Below are 18526 nucleotides of genomic sequence, written 5' to 3' on the forward strand. Positions count from 1 at the left end.
TGGTGAAGTGCTGTGAGTGGTGGTGGTGGTGGTGGTGAAGTGCTGTGAGTGGTGGTGGTGGTGGTGGTGAAGTGCTGTGAGTATGACTCCCAGCGACCCTGTGAACGACAGACCTGAACCCTGTCCTTTCCTGTCCTGTGCCGTCCTCATCATCTCTGACACTCTTGAGCCCAATGCTGCAGGCACTCTGTCAATCCATCTTGTAGCAGGTCAACCACTGCATAAGGGTCTAGAATTTACAGCCTCATAGGAGAATCCCCAGGTCACCAGGGTGAGCTTAGCGTCAATTTCATGCTCCCTTAGAATGTCTTCTGAGAAGTATTCTCACTTTGCCTCTGGCAGACAATGGCTGTGACAATACACTGAGCACCTCGTGGGTGCCAGGCACCATACCACATGCTTCAGACTTGACCTAATGGGATCCTCACAGAATTCTTGACAGAGGGGCTTTTTTATCCCAGTTTTCAGAGGTTGAACTTGCAGCTCAAAGAGGCTAAGTGACATGTCCAAAGTTGCACAGGAGCGAGGCCATGGGCCTGGGATTCTACTCTGTGCCTTTATGACTGTGAAGTTTATGCTCTTTCCAACTATTTTGGGGCAAGGATGAGTCCCTGGGCGACGATGGTATCCTATCCTCCATGCTCAGCAAGTTCAATGACAGTAAGACATGGGAGAGGTCTCCAGGGTATTCACACCATAGATGCCACCTTCCCACCTGAGTCCTCTGGCCATCTCTGGGAAGACTCTCCCAGCTGCCATGCCAACACCTGTACCCTGTTCTTGTGAACCTGGGTACAGGCATATAGTGGGAGGTGGCATCAGTGCAACTGTATATTTATATCTGTGTCTGAGTGTATTCACGGACCAAGTGATCAGATTATTCATGGATTTATATGTGTGTACACCTGAGTGTTTCCATATGCACGTACAAACAAGTGTGTTCGTGTAGGGTTTCTGTGTACGTGTGTGTTTTGTATTCAAGTGTGCCTTTGTGTGTGAGCACAGCTAGGTGCAATTGGGGAGGGGCCTCTCCTGGACAGACTAGTCATTGAGGTCACAGCTGTGGAGAAGGCTCCTCTAGAGAGGGGTCACGGTCATTATCCCAGATGGGTGACCTTGAGCCAAGGACAACAGGGAGGTATATGGCATTGAGTCTCTTCACGAGAAAGCTAGAGAGACACGTGTGGCAGTGAGAAGCTGAGGGCTTTCCTTGCACTTTCTCCCTGCAGTATCGTCAGATTGCTGGGAGCTGAGCACAGCCAGGCAGGTCCAGGGTTCTGGCTCATAGGGAGATGTGATGAGAGCCAGATCCCACTGAGAGGTGCCCGTGATACCTCCATAGAGCATGGAGGGACCCAGCAACAACTTCACCAGGTGAAGGTCATTGGCAAGAGATAAGAAGGGAGATAACCATAGTTACCACAGGGCTTAAGATCCTACATGGTGGGTTTTCAGATGCAATTGCTAGATGAGAGATACCACATGGTAATTAGGGGCTGGAAGACTGCGGGAAAATGGAAGTAAAAAGGAACAAAGGCCAGAGGACAAGACAGTGAGGAGAGATGATGAAGGAGAAAACCTACTCTGCAGACTTCCAGAAATGTCCCGGGTGAGACAGGCGGCGGTTCCGCTTTGGCAGTTTCTCCAGCATGTCCATGAGCTTGGTGAAGGTAGGTCTCTCTTCTTGCTCAAAGGCCCAGCAGAAGAGAAGGATGTCCTACAAGAAACCACATGTGGTCCTTGAACATAAGGAGTGGCTTCTGGACTTCCTCCCGGGCACCTCATTGGATCTGTCCATTTGTTTAACCATCTTTTCTTTCTCAGATCACTCTATCATTCACTCACTCACTCACTCACTCACTCACTCACTCACTCACTCATACTTTATCCATTATCTATCTATCTATCTATCTATCTATCTATCTATCTATCTATCTATCTATCTATCTATCTATTCCTCCATTCATCCATCCTTCCACTCTTCTGTTTCAGAGTAACACACTAGGCAAAATCTATCCTTGAAGGCCAGGGATACACGGAGAATAAGAACACTCCTCAAAGAATTTCTTGACATTTTTCTCAAAACAGACAGTGTCTACAGCATCTTGAGGCTTCTATTCATATTATAACACTGTAAGTGACCTTCAAAATTACATAGGAGAAAAGTTACTTTTAGTAATCTTTTCACCTCTGAAAAAAATACCTATGCAATTACATAAAAATCAAACCAAAGCCATCATCACTGAGTCAGTTCTGAGGCTTTGTATTTAACTGAAGAATACAGTCTCATTTTTCTCCTAAAAGGCACATGGTGGATTTGAACTGCTGATCTTTTGGTTACCAGCCCAACACTTAACCTATTATTCCACCAAGGCACCTTAATTACAAACATAGATACAGGTAATTCTCAATTAAAAGAAGATATGCTATTCCTCATGCTTTGTTTTAGAAGAAAATATTCAGGTTTTCCCCATTTGTGTATATCTTGTTTTGTATTGGAAAATGCCTTGAAAACGTTTATGGAGATATAAATAAAATTAGAGTCATTAATACTTGTGAGATTATGGGGAATATAAAAGGAATGGATGAAAACAAAAACAAAAGGATTGGTTGGTTCCATTTTTTAAGGAAAAACCTAGCTAAGTTTCACCCCTGGGGACAGGTTTCTGATTTACGGGCACAGGGCTGAGACCTTACTGCCTAAGCTCCAAACCATTATCTAATAAGGCAGAAAAAAAAGTTTTTGTTTTGTTTTATAATGGCATTTTTGGTTTGTTTGTTTTCCTGTGCAATTCAAAAGCAAAACTGATCATACTGATTTATGATCACTATGGTGTCAAAGAAACATCCACTGAGAAGACACGCATGCTGTCAGAAGAAGCAGAAGGAAGCCAGCAGAACAGGTATTTGTGTCCTTTTTTCTTTTTTTCCAATTAATGGAAAAGCCTAATACAGAAAAAGAAGGCCTCCCCCTCTGCCCATCACTCACCGAGATTTCTTTCCCCATGCCAGTCTGGCTGAGGTTGGGTTTCATGCCTGTGCCCATCTGCCAGATTATTGCTTCTGCAGGTTGGGTCTTGAAAGGCCACTCCCTGGCATGGAGCTCATACCAGATTGTGCTGTTGGCAGATGTTGTAAAGTGTATTGTTAGTGAGCTACACGACTAGAGACCTTGGACTTACTCCCCACACACACATGTACTCAGCATTTGTCTGACCCACTCCACCCCTTCATTTCTTCCTTACAGGACTGGCGTTTTGCCATGTGGAATGCACTTAAATCTGTCTTGAGATCTTAGAAATCACACTTATCACAGAATGTCTCCTTTTGGTGCCTGAATTGAATGGGTTCAAACCCTAGAACCTAGAGTGGTTAAAATCTCTGACTCTTAATTGTAGCAAACAACTGTAACTAAAAAAATCAGGGATTTGGACACAAATCATGTACAGAGATGCTCTATGCAGCGCTATATGTAATAGTGAAAATAATCCAGTTATTCAACAATAGGAGCTCATCGTATTCTTGATGGTAAAATGGAATGGCATCCAACTCCAGCCAACCAGCTCATTACAGTCAAACAGGAAATCAACACAACGGTTGTTTTTCAGAGGCTGTGAATCTCTTGAAAAGAGAGTGCCTATCTTTTGCCCTTGGAACTAGTGGATTCAAAGCACCTGCCTTTGGGTTGGCAGCATAACTCCTTACCCACTATTAAAATCCTTCAAAGATATTTTAATTATATGAAAACAATATTCAATAGATAATCTTAAGTGAAAAAAGGCAGAACACAGAACTGCATATAAGGTAAAATGTTGTGAACTAACTCAGGTTCATATGAACTGTGTAAGACCATTATTATAAAAACAGAAGGATGACTAGTAAGATGTGTATGGTTATTCAAAAAGGGAAGGGGGGATATATCACGAGTTTACAGAGTTTGATGTGTGGAGGGAGGGGGTGAAGGAATTAGGAAAGATCCAGTGGGGATCTGAAAAGATGGGGTAATAGTGGCCATAGATCAAGAGTAATTAATTTTATAAGACATAATGTATGGGAATGATCATATAAAACACAATGTGAATTAAAAAAATAATGTAATAATTTTTAAAAAGGTATGTTATTCTTTTAAAAACACTTGTGTATAACAATAAAGAGAAACACAACAAAATGGTAATAATATCTAAGTTTATGTAGTACGATTACAAGAGGCTTTAGTTTGGGTTTTTTGGTTTGTTTTTAGTTTGGAAATGGAATTGCAATTGCTTTTTATTAAATTCATGTAGTGAAAGACTTCCAGTCAATATGATGCCACACTGAAGTGACTCTTTGACAACAAAGACGTGAGGAAACTGAGTGAAACTGACACACACAAAAGACCTCAGATCACAGAATGTCAAAAAGAGGGTTGAATAGAAAGACTGAGTACTGACTGGCAGAAGAGGCAGAAGGAGGTCAGCAGGAAAACAGAGATTCATGCATTGATCGTGCCCTGCTGACCAGTGTGGAGCAGCACAGCCGTTTGGGGAGGAGATCAGACAACAACCCAGCGTGAGAAACCAGGGGGAATAAAAATTAATAAACAGCTAACAGTCACTTATTAAGATGGGTGAAGAGAAAGGCAATATACAGTAAGTTGAAGATCAGACATTGTGGATACTGTAATTAATGTTTTAAGATAAAATATCTATAAATGATGGACTGAAAAACCAATTTATTTTGTAAACTTTGACTCAAATCACATTAAAAATAAAAAAAATCATATATCCAATCAAACTGTTTTTAAAGCACTATAATGGCATCCACTTTCTAAATAACATGCCTCTGGAAACTCTATGAACTTTGATAAATATCGATAGTTGTAGAGGGGCTTCAGGCCTTTTGTTCCTATGGTCACTATGAGTCGTGCTCTACTCGAAGGCAATCAACAACAACAAAAACAACAACATAATGAAACTAGGACATTCATGGAAAAACAGAAATTGAGAGAATCTGTAAAAACCATACACCAACTTTATAAGAATAATCAATACTAAACATTGCAATGTTATAAACCAAAATACATATGAATTAAAAACTCATATGATTTGTAAACTCTCTCTTAAATAAAATAAAAAGTAATTTAAAAAAATTAGAAAAAAGAAGAGAATCTTGTACACTGAGAACCAATGATATCTGACAGTAATCTGAAATGAAGACCCATGATACCACACGTTACCCAAATATCAGCCTAGATAAAGAATTCTTAGAAGTAAAACAAAGGAGTAATATTAAAAACAGAGAACAAGAGAGCTACTCTGTTAACAATGACATTTTCAAAATAAAAACAAGGAATGAAGTCACGGTAATATCAAGAGATAATAGACTATTTTAATCTTAGTTAGATAAAGCTAAATTTCAATGTAACTACAAGAAAAGGAATAAATTTATTCACCAAAATAAAGAAGAAAATAAAAGGATTTGGAAAACATCAATCAACAATAAGGGATACAAAAAGAAAAATCCATAAAAAATAATTCAGAAAGGAAAATTAAGCAGAACAAACAAAACCAAACAAACTCAAAAGACAAGTAATAAATTCATATTTGTCAATAATCACATTGAATATAAATTGTTTAAATGCACAGTCAAGAGACAATTAAGAAAATGCATTTAAAAAATGCCTCATCAATATGCAGCCTGCATACCTTAGACACAGAGATATTTATGAGTTGGAAAAATCAAAGGACAGAAAATAAGCACACAGTGATCAAAAGAGAGCAAGAATGGCAATCATAATCACTGATAAAATAAACTTTAAGTAAAAATCCACTCTAATTGATGAGGAAGAACATGGTACACTAATTATAGGGCCAGTCAACCAAGAAGACAGAGCCGTAATCTTCTTTCTTTCTATCTATCTATCATCTATCTCTATAGCTATCTATCATCTATGTCTATAGCTATATCTATCTCCAATGGCAGAGCTCCAAAATAAAGGAAACAAACTCAAACAGAATTAAGAAGATTAGATAATTCTAGAATAATAGCAATAGTAGACTTTTACACACTACTTTAAATGATAGAATAATTAGGAAGAAACTCAACAAAGACCTCGAAGACCTAAATAACAGTCAATCACCTTGACTTCACAGACATAAAAAGAATACACCACCCAACAGGAGCACAGTACATATTCTTTACTGACACTACTGTTCAGTCTTGAGAATATTTGAAGTCTCAAAGCAAGTCTGTCTAAAGGGCAGGAGAAATTGGGACAGTGAGGCACAAGGCTATAAGCATCTCTCTGAAAGGAGTGAAAATAACACAGCCTCTTACCACTCCAGAGTAGAAAGCAGATAAAGAGTCTGTAGACCAGCCCCATGGTGCCTAAAGAGTCCCACCAATAGTAAGAGGTTCTTTTATTCATTGCTGACACACAGACTCATAGTTAAGGTACAATGGGGTTTATTAAGGAAGGAAATAGGAGAGTGGGGGAGGCAAGGAATATCTGACGATCCAAGTCTAGGCTTTATTCCAACAGTCCCAAGGCACAATTCCTCAATAAGTCTAGGCTTCAGTTTCAGTTCAGCAGTCAAATCCAAACCATCCAGCAAGGTTTGCCTCCAAGCAAACATGCATCCAGCAAGTTATAAGTTAGCTTCTCCTTCAAGCACCTGGCAAGAACAGCCAAACCTTTAGCTGTGGCCAGCACAAATGCAAGAAACCTCAGGTCCACTGCTTGTCTATAGCAATACCAATGCCTCTCCACCACCAGAGTCTTGCTGCCACAAGTCTTGCTCACCTCAAGTCTTGCTGCTCAGTTTGGAAAGCATTCTTTCTCTTTTCTTAGTCCCACAACTGTTGGCGATTTGCAAGACCATACCAATTTGTGAGATCATATGTCTGCAATTAAGATAGCTAACTCTTAGGCTAACACTGCAAAGTCTTAAAACATTAACACCAAGACAATGCAAGGTATCTTCTCTGATTGTAATGCTGTCAAGTTAGAAATCAATAGCAGAATGAACAAGAGCAAATGAAATGCATAGACCCAGAATAACATTGTACTTAAGATTATTGGGCAATAAATGTAAACATTTTGATAAACAAATGTGAATAAATGCACAACAAACCAAAATCTTGGAATGCAGAAAAAGCAATACTCATAGAAAAGGTTTTAGCAATATATGCACACATCAAACAAGAATAAAGGGCCAAAATCAAGAGCTCAACCCTACAATGGGAAAATAATAGAAATATAGCAGTAAAAACAGCTCACAATTAAAAAGGTAAGAAAATAATAAAGATCAGAGCAGACATAGATGAAACAGAAAACAGAAAAACAACAGAAAGAATCTACAAGAGCCTGAAAGGATCAATAAAAGGACAAACTATTGGCCAAAATGTCATTGTTGTTGTGTGCCATTAAGTTGGAACTGACCCACAGATGACCTTGCTGTGGTTTTTCAGAGGCAGTTAATTGCAGGGCAGGAGAACACCCACCCTTCCCCCATGGAGCAGCTGGTGGGTTTAAACCACGTGTCTTTTGGGATTACAGTGCAGCTTTTTACCACTAGGTTACCAGAGCTCCACCGGCCAAAATGAGAAAGGAAAAAAAATTGAGAAGATGCAACTAACCACAAGAAGGAAAAAGAAGGAATACTGCAATAGGACTGACTGAGAGAAAAAGAATCATTACAAAATATGGAAAACTTCATTCTAACAAACTTGAAAACCTGGGGGGGGGGGCGGGAAATGAAATATTCTACCTAAAGTGACACAAACAGAAACAGGAAATCTAAACAGACCCATAACAAAAGAAGAAATTGGTGATGTGAACAACAAACAAACTCCCCCAAACAAAAATAAAATCTCAGCCTAGACGACTTCACTGGAGAGCTTTACCAAACATTTAGAGAAGAGTTCATACCAATTCTACTCAGATTATCCCACAACAAAGAAAAATGATGCTCTTGAGTTCATTCTATGGTGGCTGTGTAATCCTCACACCAATGCCAGGCAAATCTACCACAAAAAGGAAGATAATTACTACCTACTATTTTGTATTTATCAACAATCTGCGTTGTGTGGATGACACAACCCTGCTTGCTGAAACTGAAGAGGACCTGAAGCGCCTGCTGCAGAGTGTCAAGGACTGCAGCCTACAATATGGATTGAGGCTCAATGTCAAGAAGACAAAGATTCTCACCACTGGACCAATTGGCAGCATCAGGATGGATAGTGAAGAGATTGAGATTGTTCACAGCTTTAGTTTGCTTGGCTCCATAGTCAACAGTCTTGGCACCAGCAGCCAGGAAATTAAAAAGCGCACTGCCATGGGAAAGTCTGCTGTGAGGGACCTCTCCAAAGTACTGAAGAGCAATGGTGTCTCTCTGGAGACTAAGGTGCATCTGATACAGGCCATGGTCTTCGCAATCACTTGTTATGCATCAGAGAGTTGGACAATGACCAGGGAGGATAGAAGGAGAAGTGATGCCTTTGAGCTGTGGTGCTGGAGAAGAGTATTGAGAATACCATGGACTGCTAGGAAAACAAACAGATTTGTCCTGGAAAGGGTTAAACCGGGTGGCTCCTTGAAGGCAAGGCTTCTGAGGCTCCGTCTAACATACTTTGGACATGTTGTGAGGAGAGACCGGTCCTTAGAGAGGGACATCATGCTTGGGAGGGTGGAGGGACGGCGCAGGAGAGGAAGGCCCTCTATGAGGTGGATTGATTCAGTGACTGGAGTAATTGGGATGGGAGTGTCGGAGACAGTGCGATTGGCACAGGACAGAGCGGAGTTTAGGGCTGTTGTACATAGGGTCGCTATGAGTTGCAGGCGACTCAACAGCACATAACAACAACATTTTGCATTAATTTGTTGGTTTTGGTAGATGTCATTGCAGCAATGATGATCTAAGGCAAGACATATCAAAACCGTGTGCTCTGCTGTGCCATCTTCAGTGTCCTCCGTGTTAGTCAAACAGAAGAACAAACAAGTCTGCCCTGGAGGAACTGCAAGCAGGGTGCTCCTTACAGGCAAGGATGGTGAAGGGCAAGGAAGGGCTCACACATTTAGGCCATGTTTTCAGGAGGGGCCAGTCCCTGGAAAAATACATCTTTCAGGGAAACAAAATGGATTAACACGGCGACTCTAATAGTGGGTTTAAGCATATGAGACACTGTGAGAATGACACAGGATAGGGCAACATCTGTGGTTCAGAGTGTCACTATGAATTATAGTTGACTTGACAGCACCTAACAACAACGAAGATGAGATGGCTTAATGGCAAGAAGCTGCGCTGCGATCCTAAAGGCACACAGTTTGAGACCACCAAGCAGCTCCATGGGAGAAGGATGAGCAGTCTCCTCCTGTGCAATCAACTGTCTCTGAAAACCCACCAGACGGTCAGCTATGGGTTGGTTCCGACTCTATGGTACACAACAACAACAACAATGTATAACATACATAATATAGAATGACTACGTGGGAATCATACCAAAGATGCAAGTGTGGTTCAACATCTGAAAAATCAATCCATATACATCACCACATAAACAAAAAAAGGAAAGGAATCACATGACCATCTCAACTGATGCAGAAAAGGCAACTGATAAAATCCAACATGCTTTTCTGATAAAAACCCCCAACAAAATAGTAAAGAAAGAAAGAAAATTGCTCAACATAATAAAGGCTACACTGACATTTCCCCTAATTTTTAGGTTGTTTTTTTTGTCGTGTTGAAAAACTCTTTTGATGTGCATAAGGATTTAGTTTACAGAAGATCCCAGTCATTGAATTGATTCTCTGCTGATTGTACACTTTCAGTTATATTTGATAGTCCATTTATGACAAAGATTATGGCCTCTAAGTAGACCTTCTATTTTTTTCTTTGATGATCTTTATAGTTTTAGATTTTACATTTAGACCTGTGATCTTTCTTGAATTGCTTTTGTATATGGTGTGAGGTATCGATCTTGTTTCAGATTTCTACAAGAGTTCCCAGTTAGGTGCTAGTGTTAATGCTGTCTTTCCACCTTACAGAGTGGATTTCATCTCTTTGTCAAAGACCAGATGTCCATGATGACTGGATGGATTTACTTTTGTGTTAATGGTGATAGGTTTTGCTATATATGCTCCAAATAAGAAGAAAATCCTAAAACTAGATGAACAGATAAAAGAAAACCCTAGGGGAGCTCTGGTGGCCTAGTGGCAAGGAGATGCAACTACAATCCCAGAGGCGTGCGGTTCTAATCCACCAGATGCTCTGCCGAGGAAGGAGGGACAGTCACCTCCTGTACCAGTCAGATCTGATTTGACGGTACACTCACACAAAAATAATAAAATTTTTAAAAAAGTTATAAGAAAAAAAAGAAAACCCTATACACCATGCAGTTCTACTCTGGCACACACGTGCCAACTATGATTCACAGGTGACTCAATGGCAAACTTGGTATGGTTTTATGGTTATTATCATTCCATTACACAGAAGGGTAAACTGAGGCCCAGTTACATATCTTTCCACAGTCACACAGTGCATACTTGATGTAGCCAAAAGTTTAACTTAGTGTTTCTGACTCCAGGATTGTATCACTTGTCATCATATGCCTCTGAAATGCATATACTCTGTCCTATCTAAGAGTCTCTGGAGATGAGGGGAGTGAGGACTCTGTGTTCTGTCCTGGAGTTGGCGGCACTTGGTGAAGCAGGCCTAGACACCTGTGGGTGCCACTCATATGACAGAGGAAAAGCAGTTGCACTGTGCCATGACAGTCTTATCTCCATGCTAGAGTTAGACAGTCACAAGTTCGAATCCCAGCTCTGTCACTGACTGTCCCCAGCCAAGTGACTACAGAGGCTTCCTGGGCTCATCTGACAATTGGGAACAATGATCCCTGCATCCAAGGTGGCTTGGAATGAGCTGATGAGAGAAAGCAGGTTAAAAAGCAGCACAGGAGGCTCAGCATACTTTCCAAGGTGCATTTTTGTTCCGAGTTGTAGAAGAGCATGAGGTTCCCAAGCAACAAGATGTGCCTAATTGGAAGGAAGCCGAGTGCGCCAGGTCCCTCGGAATTCAGCAGTGTCAGGAATAAAGACCTCATTAAAACTTCCTTTCAAACTCAACTTTGAAGAGAAACTCACTTAGGAAAAAGAACACAAAAAAACCAGCTAAGGATGAAAACTGCAGTAGAAAAACCAATTACTTACTTTGGTACATTTTGTTAATTACATTTCTTTCTTTTGCTAAATTTACACTGAAACATACTGACTTAATTATTGCAATTTGGTTTTAGATAACGATATCTAACTAGATGAAGACTCGGGCATAAACTAATCATGGCAAGTGACAGGCTTGAAAGGGGGCTCAAGCAACAGCATCCAGACGCCAGGTCCACATCCTCCCCATCAGGGATTTACAGCAGGCACACAGTGGGGTGCTTTCCACTGGAACAGGTCCCCAGTAACGCTCTCTGTGGCGTGAAATCTAACTGCACACATCTGCAGAGCTACATCTTCCCAAGCAGCTTCCCCACCATTCATGTCCCTTGGTGCTTCGGCTGATCCCTTGGACAAGCTAAGGCGAGGGGTGTTAGGTGCCACTGAGTCCACCACCCTCAGCAATCCATCGACAGAAGCCTGGCTGTGTCCTGCGCCATCCCCATGCTCCTCATGATAATGATCTCTGCCCCTCGTCACGACTCATGCTGACTCCAAGCACAGTGGAACAAAGCCATGCCCAGTCCAGTCCCACGCCCACGATCGGTTGCAAACTGGACCACGAAGGACCACATGGTTTCATTGGCTGATTTTCAGAAGCGGACTACTAGCCCTTTCTTGCTTGTTTGTCTTAAGTCATAAAGCTCGGCTGAAGAAGTTCTCTCTTGGGTCACGAGTTCCAGAGAAAGTGGCCACCAGGTTGTGAGGTCACCCAGGCACCCGATGGAGGGCTTGTACAGTGCACAACTGAGGCCTCCAGCCAACAGCCATGCTGGAAGTAGGTCCCCAGGTCAGCAAGTCTTCAGATGAAGGCACCCAGGCTGATACCTGACTGCAAGGTGACCCTGACTAGACCTCTGTTAAGTTACTTAGAGTCTTGATGTAATAAACATGTGCTGTATTAAGTCAGTAACTTATGTCAAACAGGAGGTAACTAATACAGTATCAGACTTTACAGCTCTAGCATGATTGTTGTTGTGAGATTGTCAAGTCGAGTACGACATATAGTTACCCTATGAACAGCAGATCTGAACCCCATCCTTTCCTAACCTATGATATCCTTGTCATTTCTGACATATGCAGGCACATGCAGCAGTCACTGTGTCAATCCACATCTCTGAGGGGCTTCCTCTCATTTGTTGACCCTCACTCTGCACGATGGCATCTCCAGGGAATAGCCTCTCCTAATAACCTGCTGTTATTATGATTGCTGTTATGTGATTGTTGTTTGGTGCCATCATGTCAATTATGACTCAGAACAACTCGATGAACAGCAGGTCTGAACCATCCCCTATCCTGTGCCATTGTCATGACTTCTGAAATGCCCACTGTCAGTCACTGTGACAATCCATCTCGTTGAAGGTCTTCTCCTTCGCTGATCCTCCATGATTCCCAGCACCATGAACTTTCTCAAGGTCTGCTTCCTCCTGACAACATTCCCAAAGAATGTGAGAGGACTTGTCACCACCCTTGACCCTGAGGAGGCCCCGGTTGTACTCCCTCCAAGACAGACTTGCCTGTTCTTTTGGCAGTACACGGCCCAGCAAACATCAGGCAGTGGTAAATATCTACCAAATGAGTGAATGAATAAATGAGATGGATTGCCAAGGCCGCCATAACAGGTGGTTCCAGAGTTGCTTTTCCCCCTAGGCTCTGCAACCTCACCCACAAATCCAGCCATCCACCCCACAAAGAGGTGCTCTGTCCCTCCCAAAAGCACAAAAGGGAGGTTCAGGAAGTGTCCTCTGCCCAGGCTGTAGCGGCAGACAGGCAAGGCCAGGATGGGACTCACGTACCCGAGCGCGAAGACATCCGAGTGCTTGGAGAAGGGAAGCTTGTCCTCCTCTGTGTCAGGGGACAGCTGCCGGATGATCTCGGGGGCCAGGTGGCACAGCCAGCCGTTCTGGATTCGCAGCTTGTCCTCTCGCCTGGAAAAGCAAAGCATGGAGAGAGCTGCTGGGAGCAGTCCCATCCCAGGCCTGTTCTATGACCACCATTCTCAGAACCATCACCACTGATGTTTCCCTTGAGGGAAAGCCAGGCTTTGGCCATCACCCCCGGGCCACTGCCACTGTCCTAATGGCTTTACACACACTGAGCATTGCCTGACCACCTGCTTGAGGCCCAGAAGCAGTGGAAGGTGCAAGGAAGCAGTCAGAGTAGAGACAGAGGACCCAGCCACTGTCAGACCCTCTTGCATGTCTCCATTCCACAAATACACATAGAACACCTCCAGCACCTGGGCTCCAGCCTTGGTTCTGTGAAGACAGCACCGAGCAAGACCGGTCCCTGCCATCAGAGGACTTCCCGGGGGAGAGAACACAAATGAATTTACTAAGAAAGGAAACTTACTAAGTACTCAAACTAAGTGGGAAACACACAGCTAGGGGAGAAACTGGAATCAGGAAAGATATCAAAGACTGAGAGGGAGCTCCTTGAGGTAAGATCTGAACTAAGAGCTACATGGCAAGTGGACAAAGAAGAAGACTATTTTGGGCAGAGGGGAAAGCTAGAATAAAGGCTCAAAGCAGAGTCCTTGTGGGGCACTTCAGAAATCTAAATAATAATGGGGTAAAGTAAACACATCATGTCAATTGAAATGTACATCTTCAACTCTTGTTGATGGGCATTAGGAAGAGGGTCCTGATTTTTTATTTTTACCAACTGTAAATGAGGCTGCAATGACCATCTCTGGGTACACAATGTGAATGTATCCCTTCACCCCTATGTGTATAACCAGGAATATATCCTTAGGATATATCCTTGGAAGGGGAAGGATAGAAGCTCCCTTCTCCACACCGCTAGTCTTCAGAAAGTACAGATCCTTATTCTTGGGTTGGAAATCTGAGACATTCTCCTGTGGCTTTCTGTGATTGAAGACTCATGAGAGAAGGGCCAGTTAACACAGGGGAAGTGGGTGTCAAAGGAGAGAGGAGCATACGGGTCTGGGGTCACTGATGGTGAGGTCGTAAAGGACCACAGTGTCTGGTGAGAAGGTCTCCATGGCCACCTGAGAGTGGTTACATCCCAGAGTCCTTCCAGAATTAGTGACACATGATAGAATGGTTGACACTGCTGCTGACGCAGCACAACAAGAACACACTTTCTATCCCATGTCTATACAACATACCCAAACCACCTCCTGCAAAGTCTACACCATAGACCAAAAATACACCTCCTTCCCAGATCTACAACTTAGCCTCAGAATATACCTCTTCCCCGTGTCTATATAACCAAGAATGTAACTTCTCCCCATGTCTACACAACAGACCACAACATACAACACACCTTCTTTTCATACCTATACAACAGACTAAGAATATACCTTCTTTCAATGTCTATACAACAGGCCAATAACACACTTTCTCCCCATGTCTATATAGCAGACCAAGATCACATCTCTTTCCCATGTCTACACAGCAGGCCAAGAACGTACCTCCTTCTCACGTCTCCACAACAGATCAAGAATATACCTACTCCTTATGTCAACACATCAAACCAAAAACACACTTCCTGCCCATGTCTACACAACAGACCAAAGACATACCTCCTCCCAAACCAGAAAACAGGACTCCAACCATGTACAAGTCATTTTGTCGATAAGGGTCACCTGAGCCCTGGTTTTAAGAGTCAGATACCCATGGAGTTTAATGATTAACCTGCTGCTTACAGGTTCATGGGCCTGAGTCTACATTTTTCTATCTGCAAAATAGGCCTGTTAATTTGTACTTCCTATGGTCTTTGCCCCTGGAAACTCTACAAACTCTCTAAACTCTATAAATGTACAGAAATGATGTTAATTATAGAACAAAGTTCAGGTCTTTTGTGCAAAGCTTATTCTTAGTCGTATTGGACTTGACAGCACTTAACCATTGCTAAATGAGACTAGGGCTGTTATATCTGGAGAAACACTCTTCCACTTTGTATATCACTCTTTGTCCATGTGCTATATGAAGTAACCTGGGTTTGCTGTGATGCTAAACCTTGTGCCATTGGGGTATCAAATACCAGAATGGTTTCCCAATGTGGGCAGTGCTTGATGGAGCTACCAGTTGTAAAACAGGTTTGGAAGCAGAAGTGGTATCCACTTCCTAAACCGCATTATCTCTGGGAATTCTATGACCTTGGAGAAACGATGATAGGCATTAGGGAAGGCATTAGTTCTTTTGTTCATAGAACTGCTATGAGTCATGCTCGACTTGATGGCAATCAAAACCAGCAACAATGGTCTTTGCAAGGGAGCTCTGGTAGCCAAGTGGCAAGGAAATGCATTGCAATCCCAATGGCACGTGGTTCTAATCTCACCAGGATGGGCAATCTCCTCTCATGTGATTTACTGCCTCTGGAAAACCAATGGAGGGTCAGCTCTAGGTCGGTTTCGATTTGACGGTAACAACATCAACATGGTCTTTGCAAGGATTACAATGAGGCAGTGCATAGTACAAGGCAGAGTGTCGTAACTATGGGACGTTATTATCACAGATGTGCATTTTTTTTATCCTAAGGACTCGATACAGAGGCTACAGCTCAAAGGGAGGATGACCTCCAAGGATGAAGACTTTGGTGTGGGCCAGTCAACACTTCCCAGGGGCACAGCCAGGTCATTCATGGTGCGGAAACACTGCTGGCACAAAGCTCACGTCCCATTTCCCTGTTTCCCATATGTCCAGACCATCTCCTCCTGACTCCCTGGGGATCAGAGGAGGACTAGAGTCCCAGGGCTTGGGAGGAGGAGGAGGAGGAGGAGGAGGAGGAGGAGGAGGAATGTGACCACACAAACCTCTTCAGCCTGAGGTGGGAGTGGGCACATGCCTAGGAGGGGGCCAGGAGCCAGGCCTGGCAGAGACACTCTGGGGTGTCCCGTTCCCATGGCGATGGGCCCACCATGACAAACCCCAATCATCTTCATTATGGTTATTATTATGATTAATAACAGTCTGCGAGCAGCTGGCACCATGGCACTGGCATCTCAAATGACACCTTTTCTCGCTGATGGTGGAGCAGCTGGATGCTGGCAGTGCCGGCAACGTGCTCCCATGGAAACCTAGGGCGCTGGGTGGATGCTCAGGGCACGCTCGTTCTACTGGACGACCCCAGCCCATGCCCAGGCTGGGCAGACTGTGCCTTGTTGTGAACACCTAAACCTTTAGCTGTGGGAGAACAGAGGGGCAAATAAGTCTTGTTGAGCATCTTGGTGTTTTGAGCCATCAAGCTGCCTGCAATTCACAGCAACCCTATGCACAATAGCTCTGCAGCCTGCCTCTCACTGTCTCTGACATACCTACCCACGTTACCCCAGTTATTGTGTCAATCCATTTTATCTGGGGTCTTCTTCTCCTGAGCTTCCCTCCACCTTCCCAAGCATGGTGTCCCTCTCTGAGGAGTGGGCCCTTTGGGCAACATGCCCAAAATATGTGAGAGCTTCAAAAGCCTTGTCTCCAAGAAGCAACCTGGTTTCACCCTCTCCAGGATGGACCTGTTTGTTCTCTTGGTGGTTCAGGGTATGTTGTATGTGGGATATATGTAACACATATTGTTTGCTATGTGTAGTCTGTATGTGTGCGGTGAGCATACGTGGGGTGTATGATGTATGTATCATTTGGTGTGAGTGTGGTATAGTGTGTGTGGAGTTTACTTCTGTATTGTGTATAGGTGGTATGCATGTGTGTTATGTGTGTGGTATGTATTATTTGGGGTGTGTGACGTGCATATATGTGTGTGTACATGTGTTACATGTGTGTGGTATATTCAGTGCCTAAGTATGGTATGTATGTGTGGGTATAGTGTACGTGCAGTGCGCATTTGTGTATTTGTGTCTGTGTACACGTATATTTCTAATTATAAGTCACAGAGGTACATCATTTGAATTAGCCATCGCCTATCTGGGATCAAGCTGTTTCTCACACAGTCAACTCCACGCAGCTTGCTCGAGGGTGAGCAGTGCTGGAGAGTTAATTACTTAACGATGGTTAATGATTCTCTCGAGTGATACTGGGAGGCATATGCAAATTAATAACAATTACAGCAACTCAGTGGCAGCTCTTCTGGTTGTATATGATTGTCACCAGGTGTTGTGCTGGCTGCTGGCTGTGTGTTAGTGCATCTCGCCCTCATAAGGACCCTGCCAGGGAGGTTTCCTCCTACAGATGAGGGGATTGGCCCTATAGGCATGGAAACTACAACTGAGAGAAGTTAAATAAAATCACAGTAAGTGGCAAAGCCAAGTCAGACCTCAGCAGGTTTGATCTCTAACCCAGGGCTTCTTAACTGTGGGCTACAGCAAGGAATGAATTGATATAAACTCACAATTCACAAGAGCAGGGTGAGATCCCCATTTGTAGGTGAGCATTTCGGGTAAGAGAGAACCTTCTAGTCAAAGCCAAGGGCAAGAGTATGGCAGAGCTTGGAGATGCTCTGTGCACAATAGCACATCCTCAAAGGCACCACTGGCAGTGCAGGTGAGCCAGGTGCTGGCCCAAATGGGCATCAGGTCATGCCCTGGGCACCCTCAACAGCATGGCAGCACTGCAACTCAGCTCAGTGACCCCGACCCTAACACCCGGATGGGTCTTTGAGCCATTGGAATGATTCCCACTCCCTCAATCATTTGTCAAGTACCCTGGAGTCTTTCTGTCACCTCTTACCTGCCGGCCTGTAGCACCCCGGAAATGCTGAAGAGCCCAAAGTCTGTGATCACCACTTTGCCATTGTCGTAGAAGACATTCTTGGACTTCAGGTCCTTGTGAAGGATGCCCTTGGCGTGGAGGTAGCCCATGCCCTACAAGAAGTAAGGCACAGATAATAATGGCCTGAGGAACCCGGGGCACTTGCTGTCACCCTGGCTGGGGGCCACAAGCCTTGTCTGGCAACCCAGCCTTCCCAGTGGGACCACACTTAACATCTGCAGAGCCTGGGGCCCAACCTCTAAGAGAATAAGGCTGGCTCTGGAAGAAGGCATGGTGATGAGAATAGGCAGGACCCACATCACAAACTTGCCCTCACCCTCACTCTTGCCCCCAGCTCTTCTGTTTCCTGAAATTTCCCCAGAAGGCCTTTTCTTCTGAGTAGGTACCAAATTTGGAAGAAGGTCTCAAGAGGAAAGGAATCCCTTTAACCACCTTCCCTACTTCCTCTTGGAGAATGACTTCACCATTCCTTGGTCCACTCTGGAATGTGTATCAAGCTCCTTAAGATCCAGCCATCGGGGGTACGGAGAAGAGCCCTCTGGATTTCGAGCTCAAGGGTGAACATCTCAATTTGTTTTCTTGGCCTTTTTGAGCCATCACATTTTCATTTCTTCTAGCAGCACAGTTTTAAGGCTTCCAATAG

At 43.6% G+C, this 18526-nt stretch overlaps 1 protein-coding gene across 1 annotated transcript in view; it reads right to left on the reverse strand.

The window, feature by feature from the left end:
• Positions 1-1579: 1579 nt before the first annotated feature.
• Positions 1580-18526, reverse strand: part of KSR2 (kinase suppressor of ras 2) — a 425537-nt gene continuing 408590 nt past the window's right edge. The window contains exons 17-20 of the mRNA XM_006890405.1: positions 17842-17975; positions 12994-13125; positions 2990-3119; positions 1580-1717 (exon numbers count right to left, since the gene is read on the reverse strand). Coding sequence (XP_006890467.1) covers positions 1580-1717; positions 2990-3119; positions 12994-13125; positions 17842-17975 — 534 coding nt within the window. The remainder of the gene's footprint in view (positions 1718-2989; positions 3120-12993; positions 13126-17841; positions 17976-18526) is intronic.

This window comes from Elephantulus edwardii, unplaced genomic scaffold (assembly GCF_000299155.1).
Source record: "Elephantulus edwardii isolate Elephantulus edwardi_28Jun2011 unplaced genomic scaffold, EleEdw1.0 scaffold00089, whole genome shotgun sequence".
NCBI lineage: Eukaryota > Metazoa > Chordata > Mammalia > Macroscelidea > Macroscelididae > Elephantulus > Elephantulus edwardii.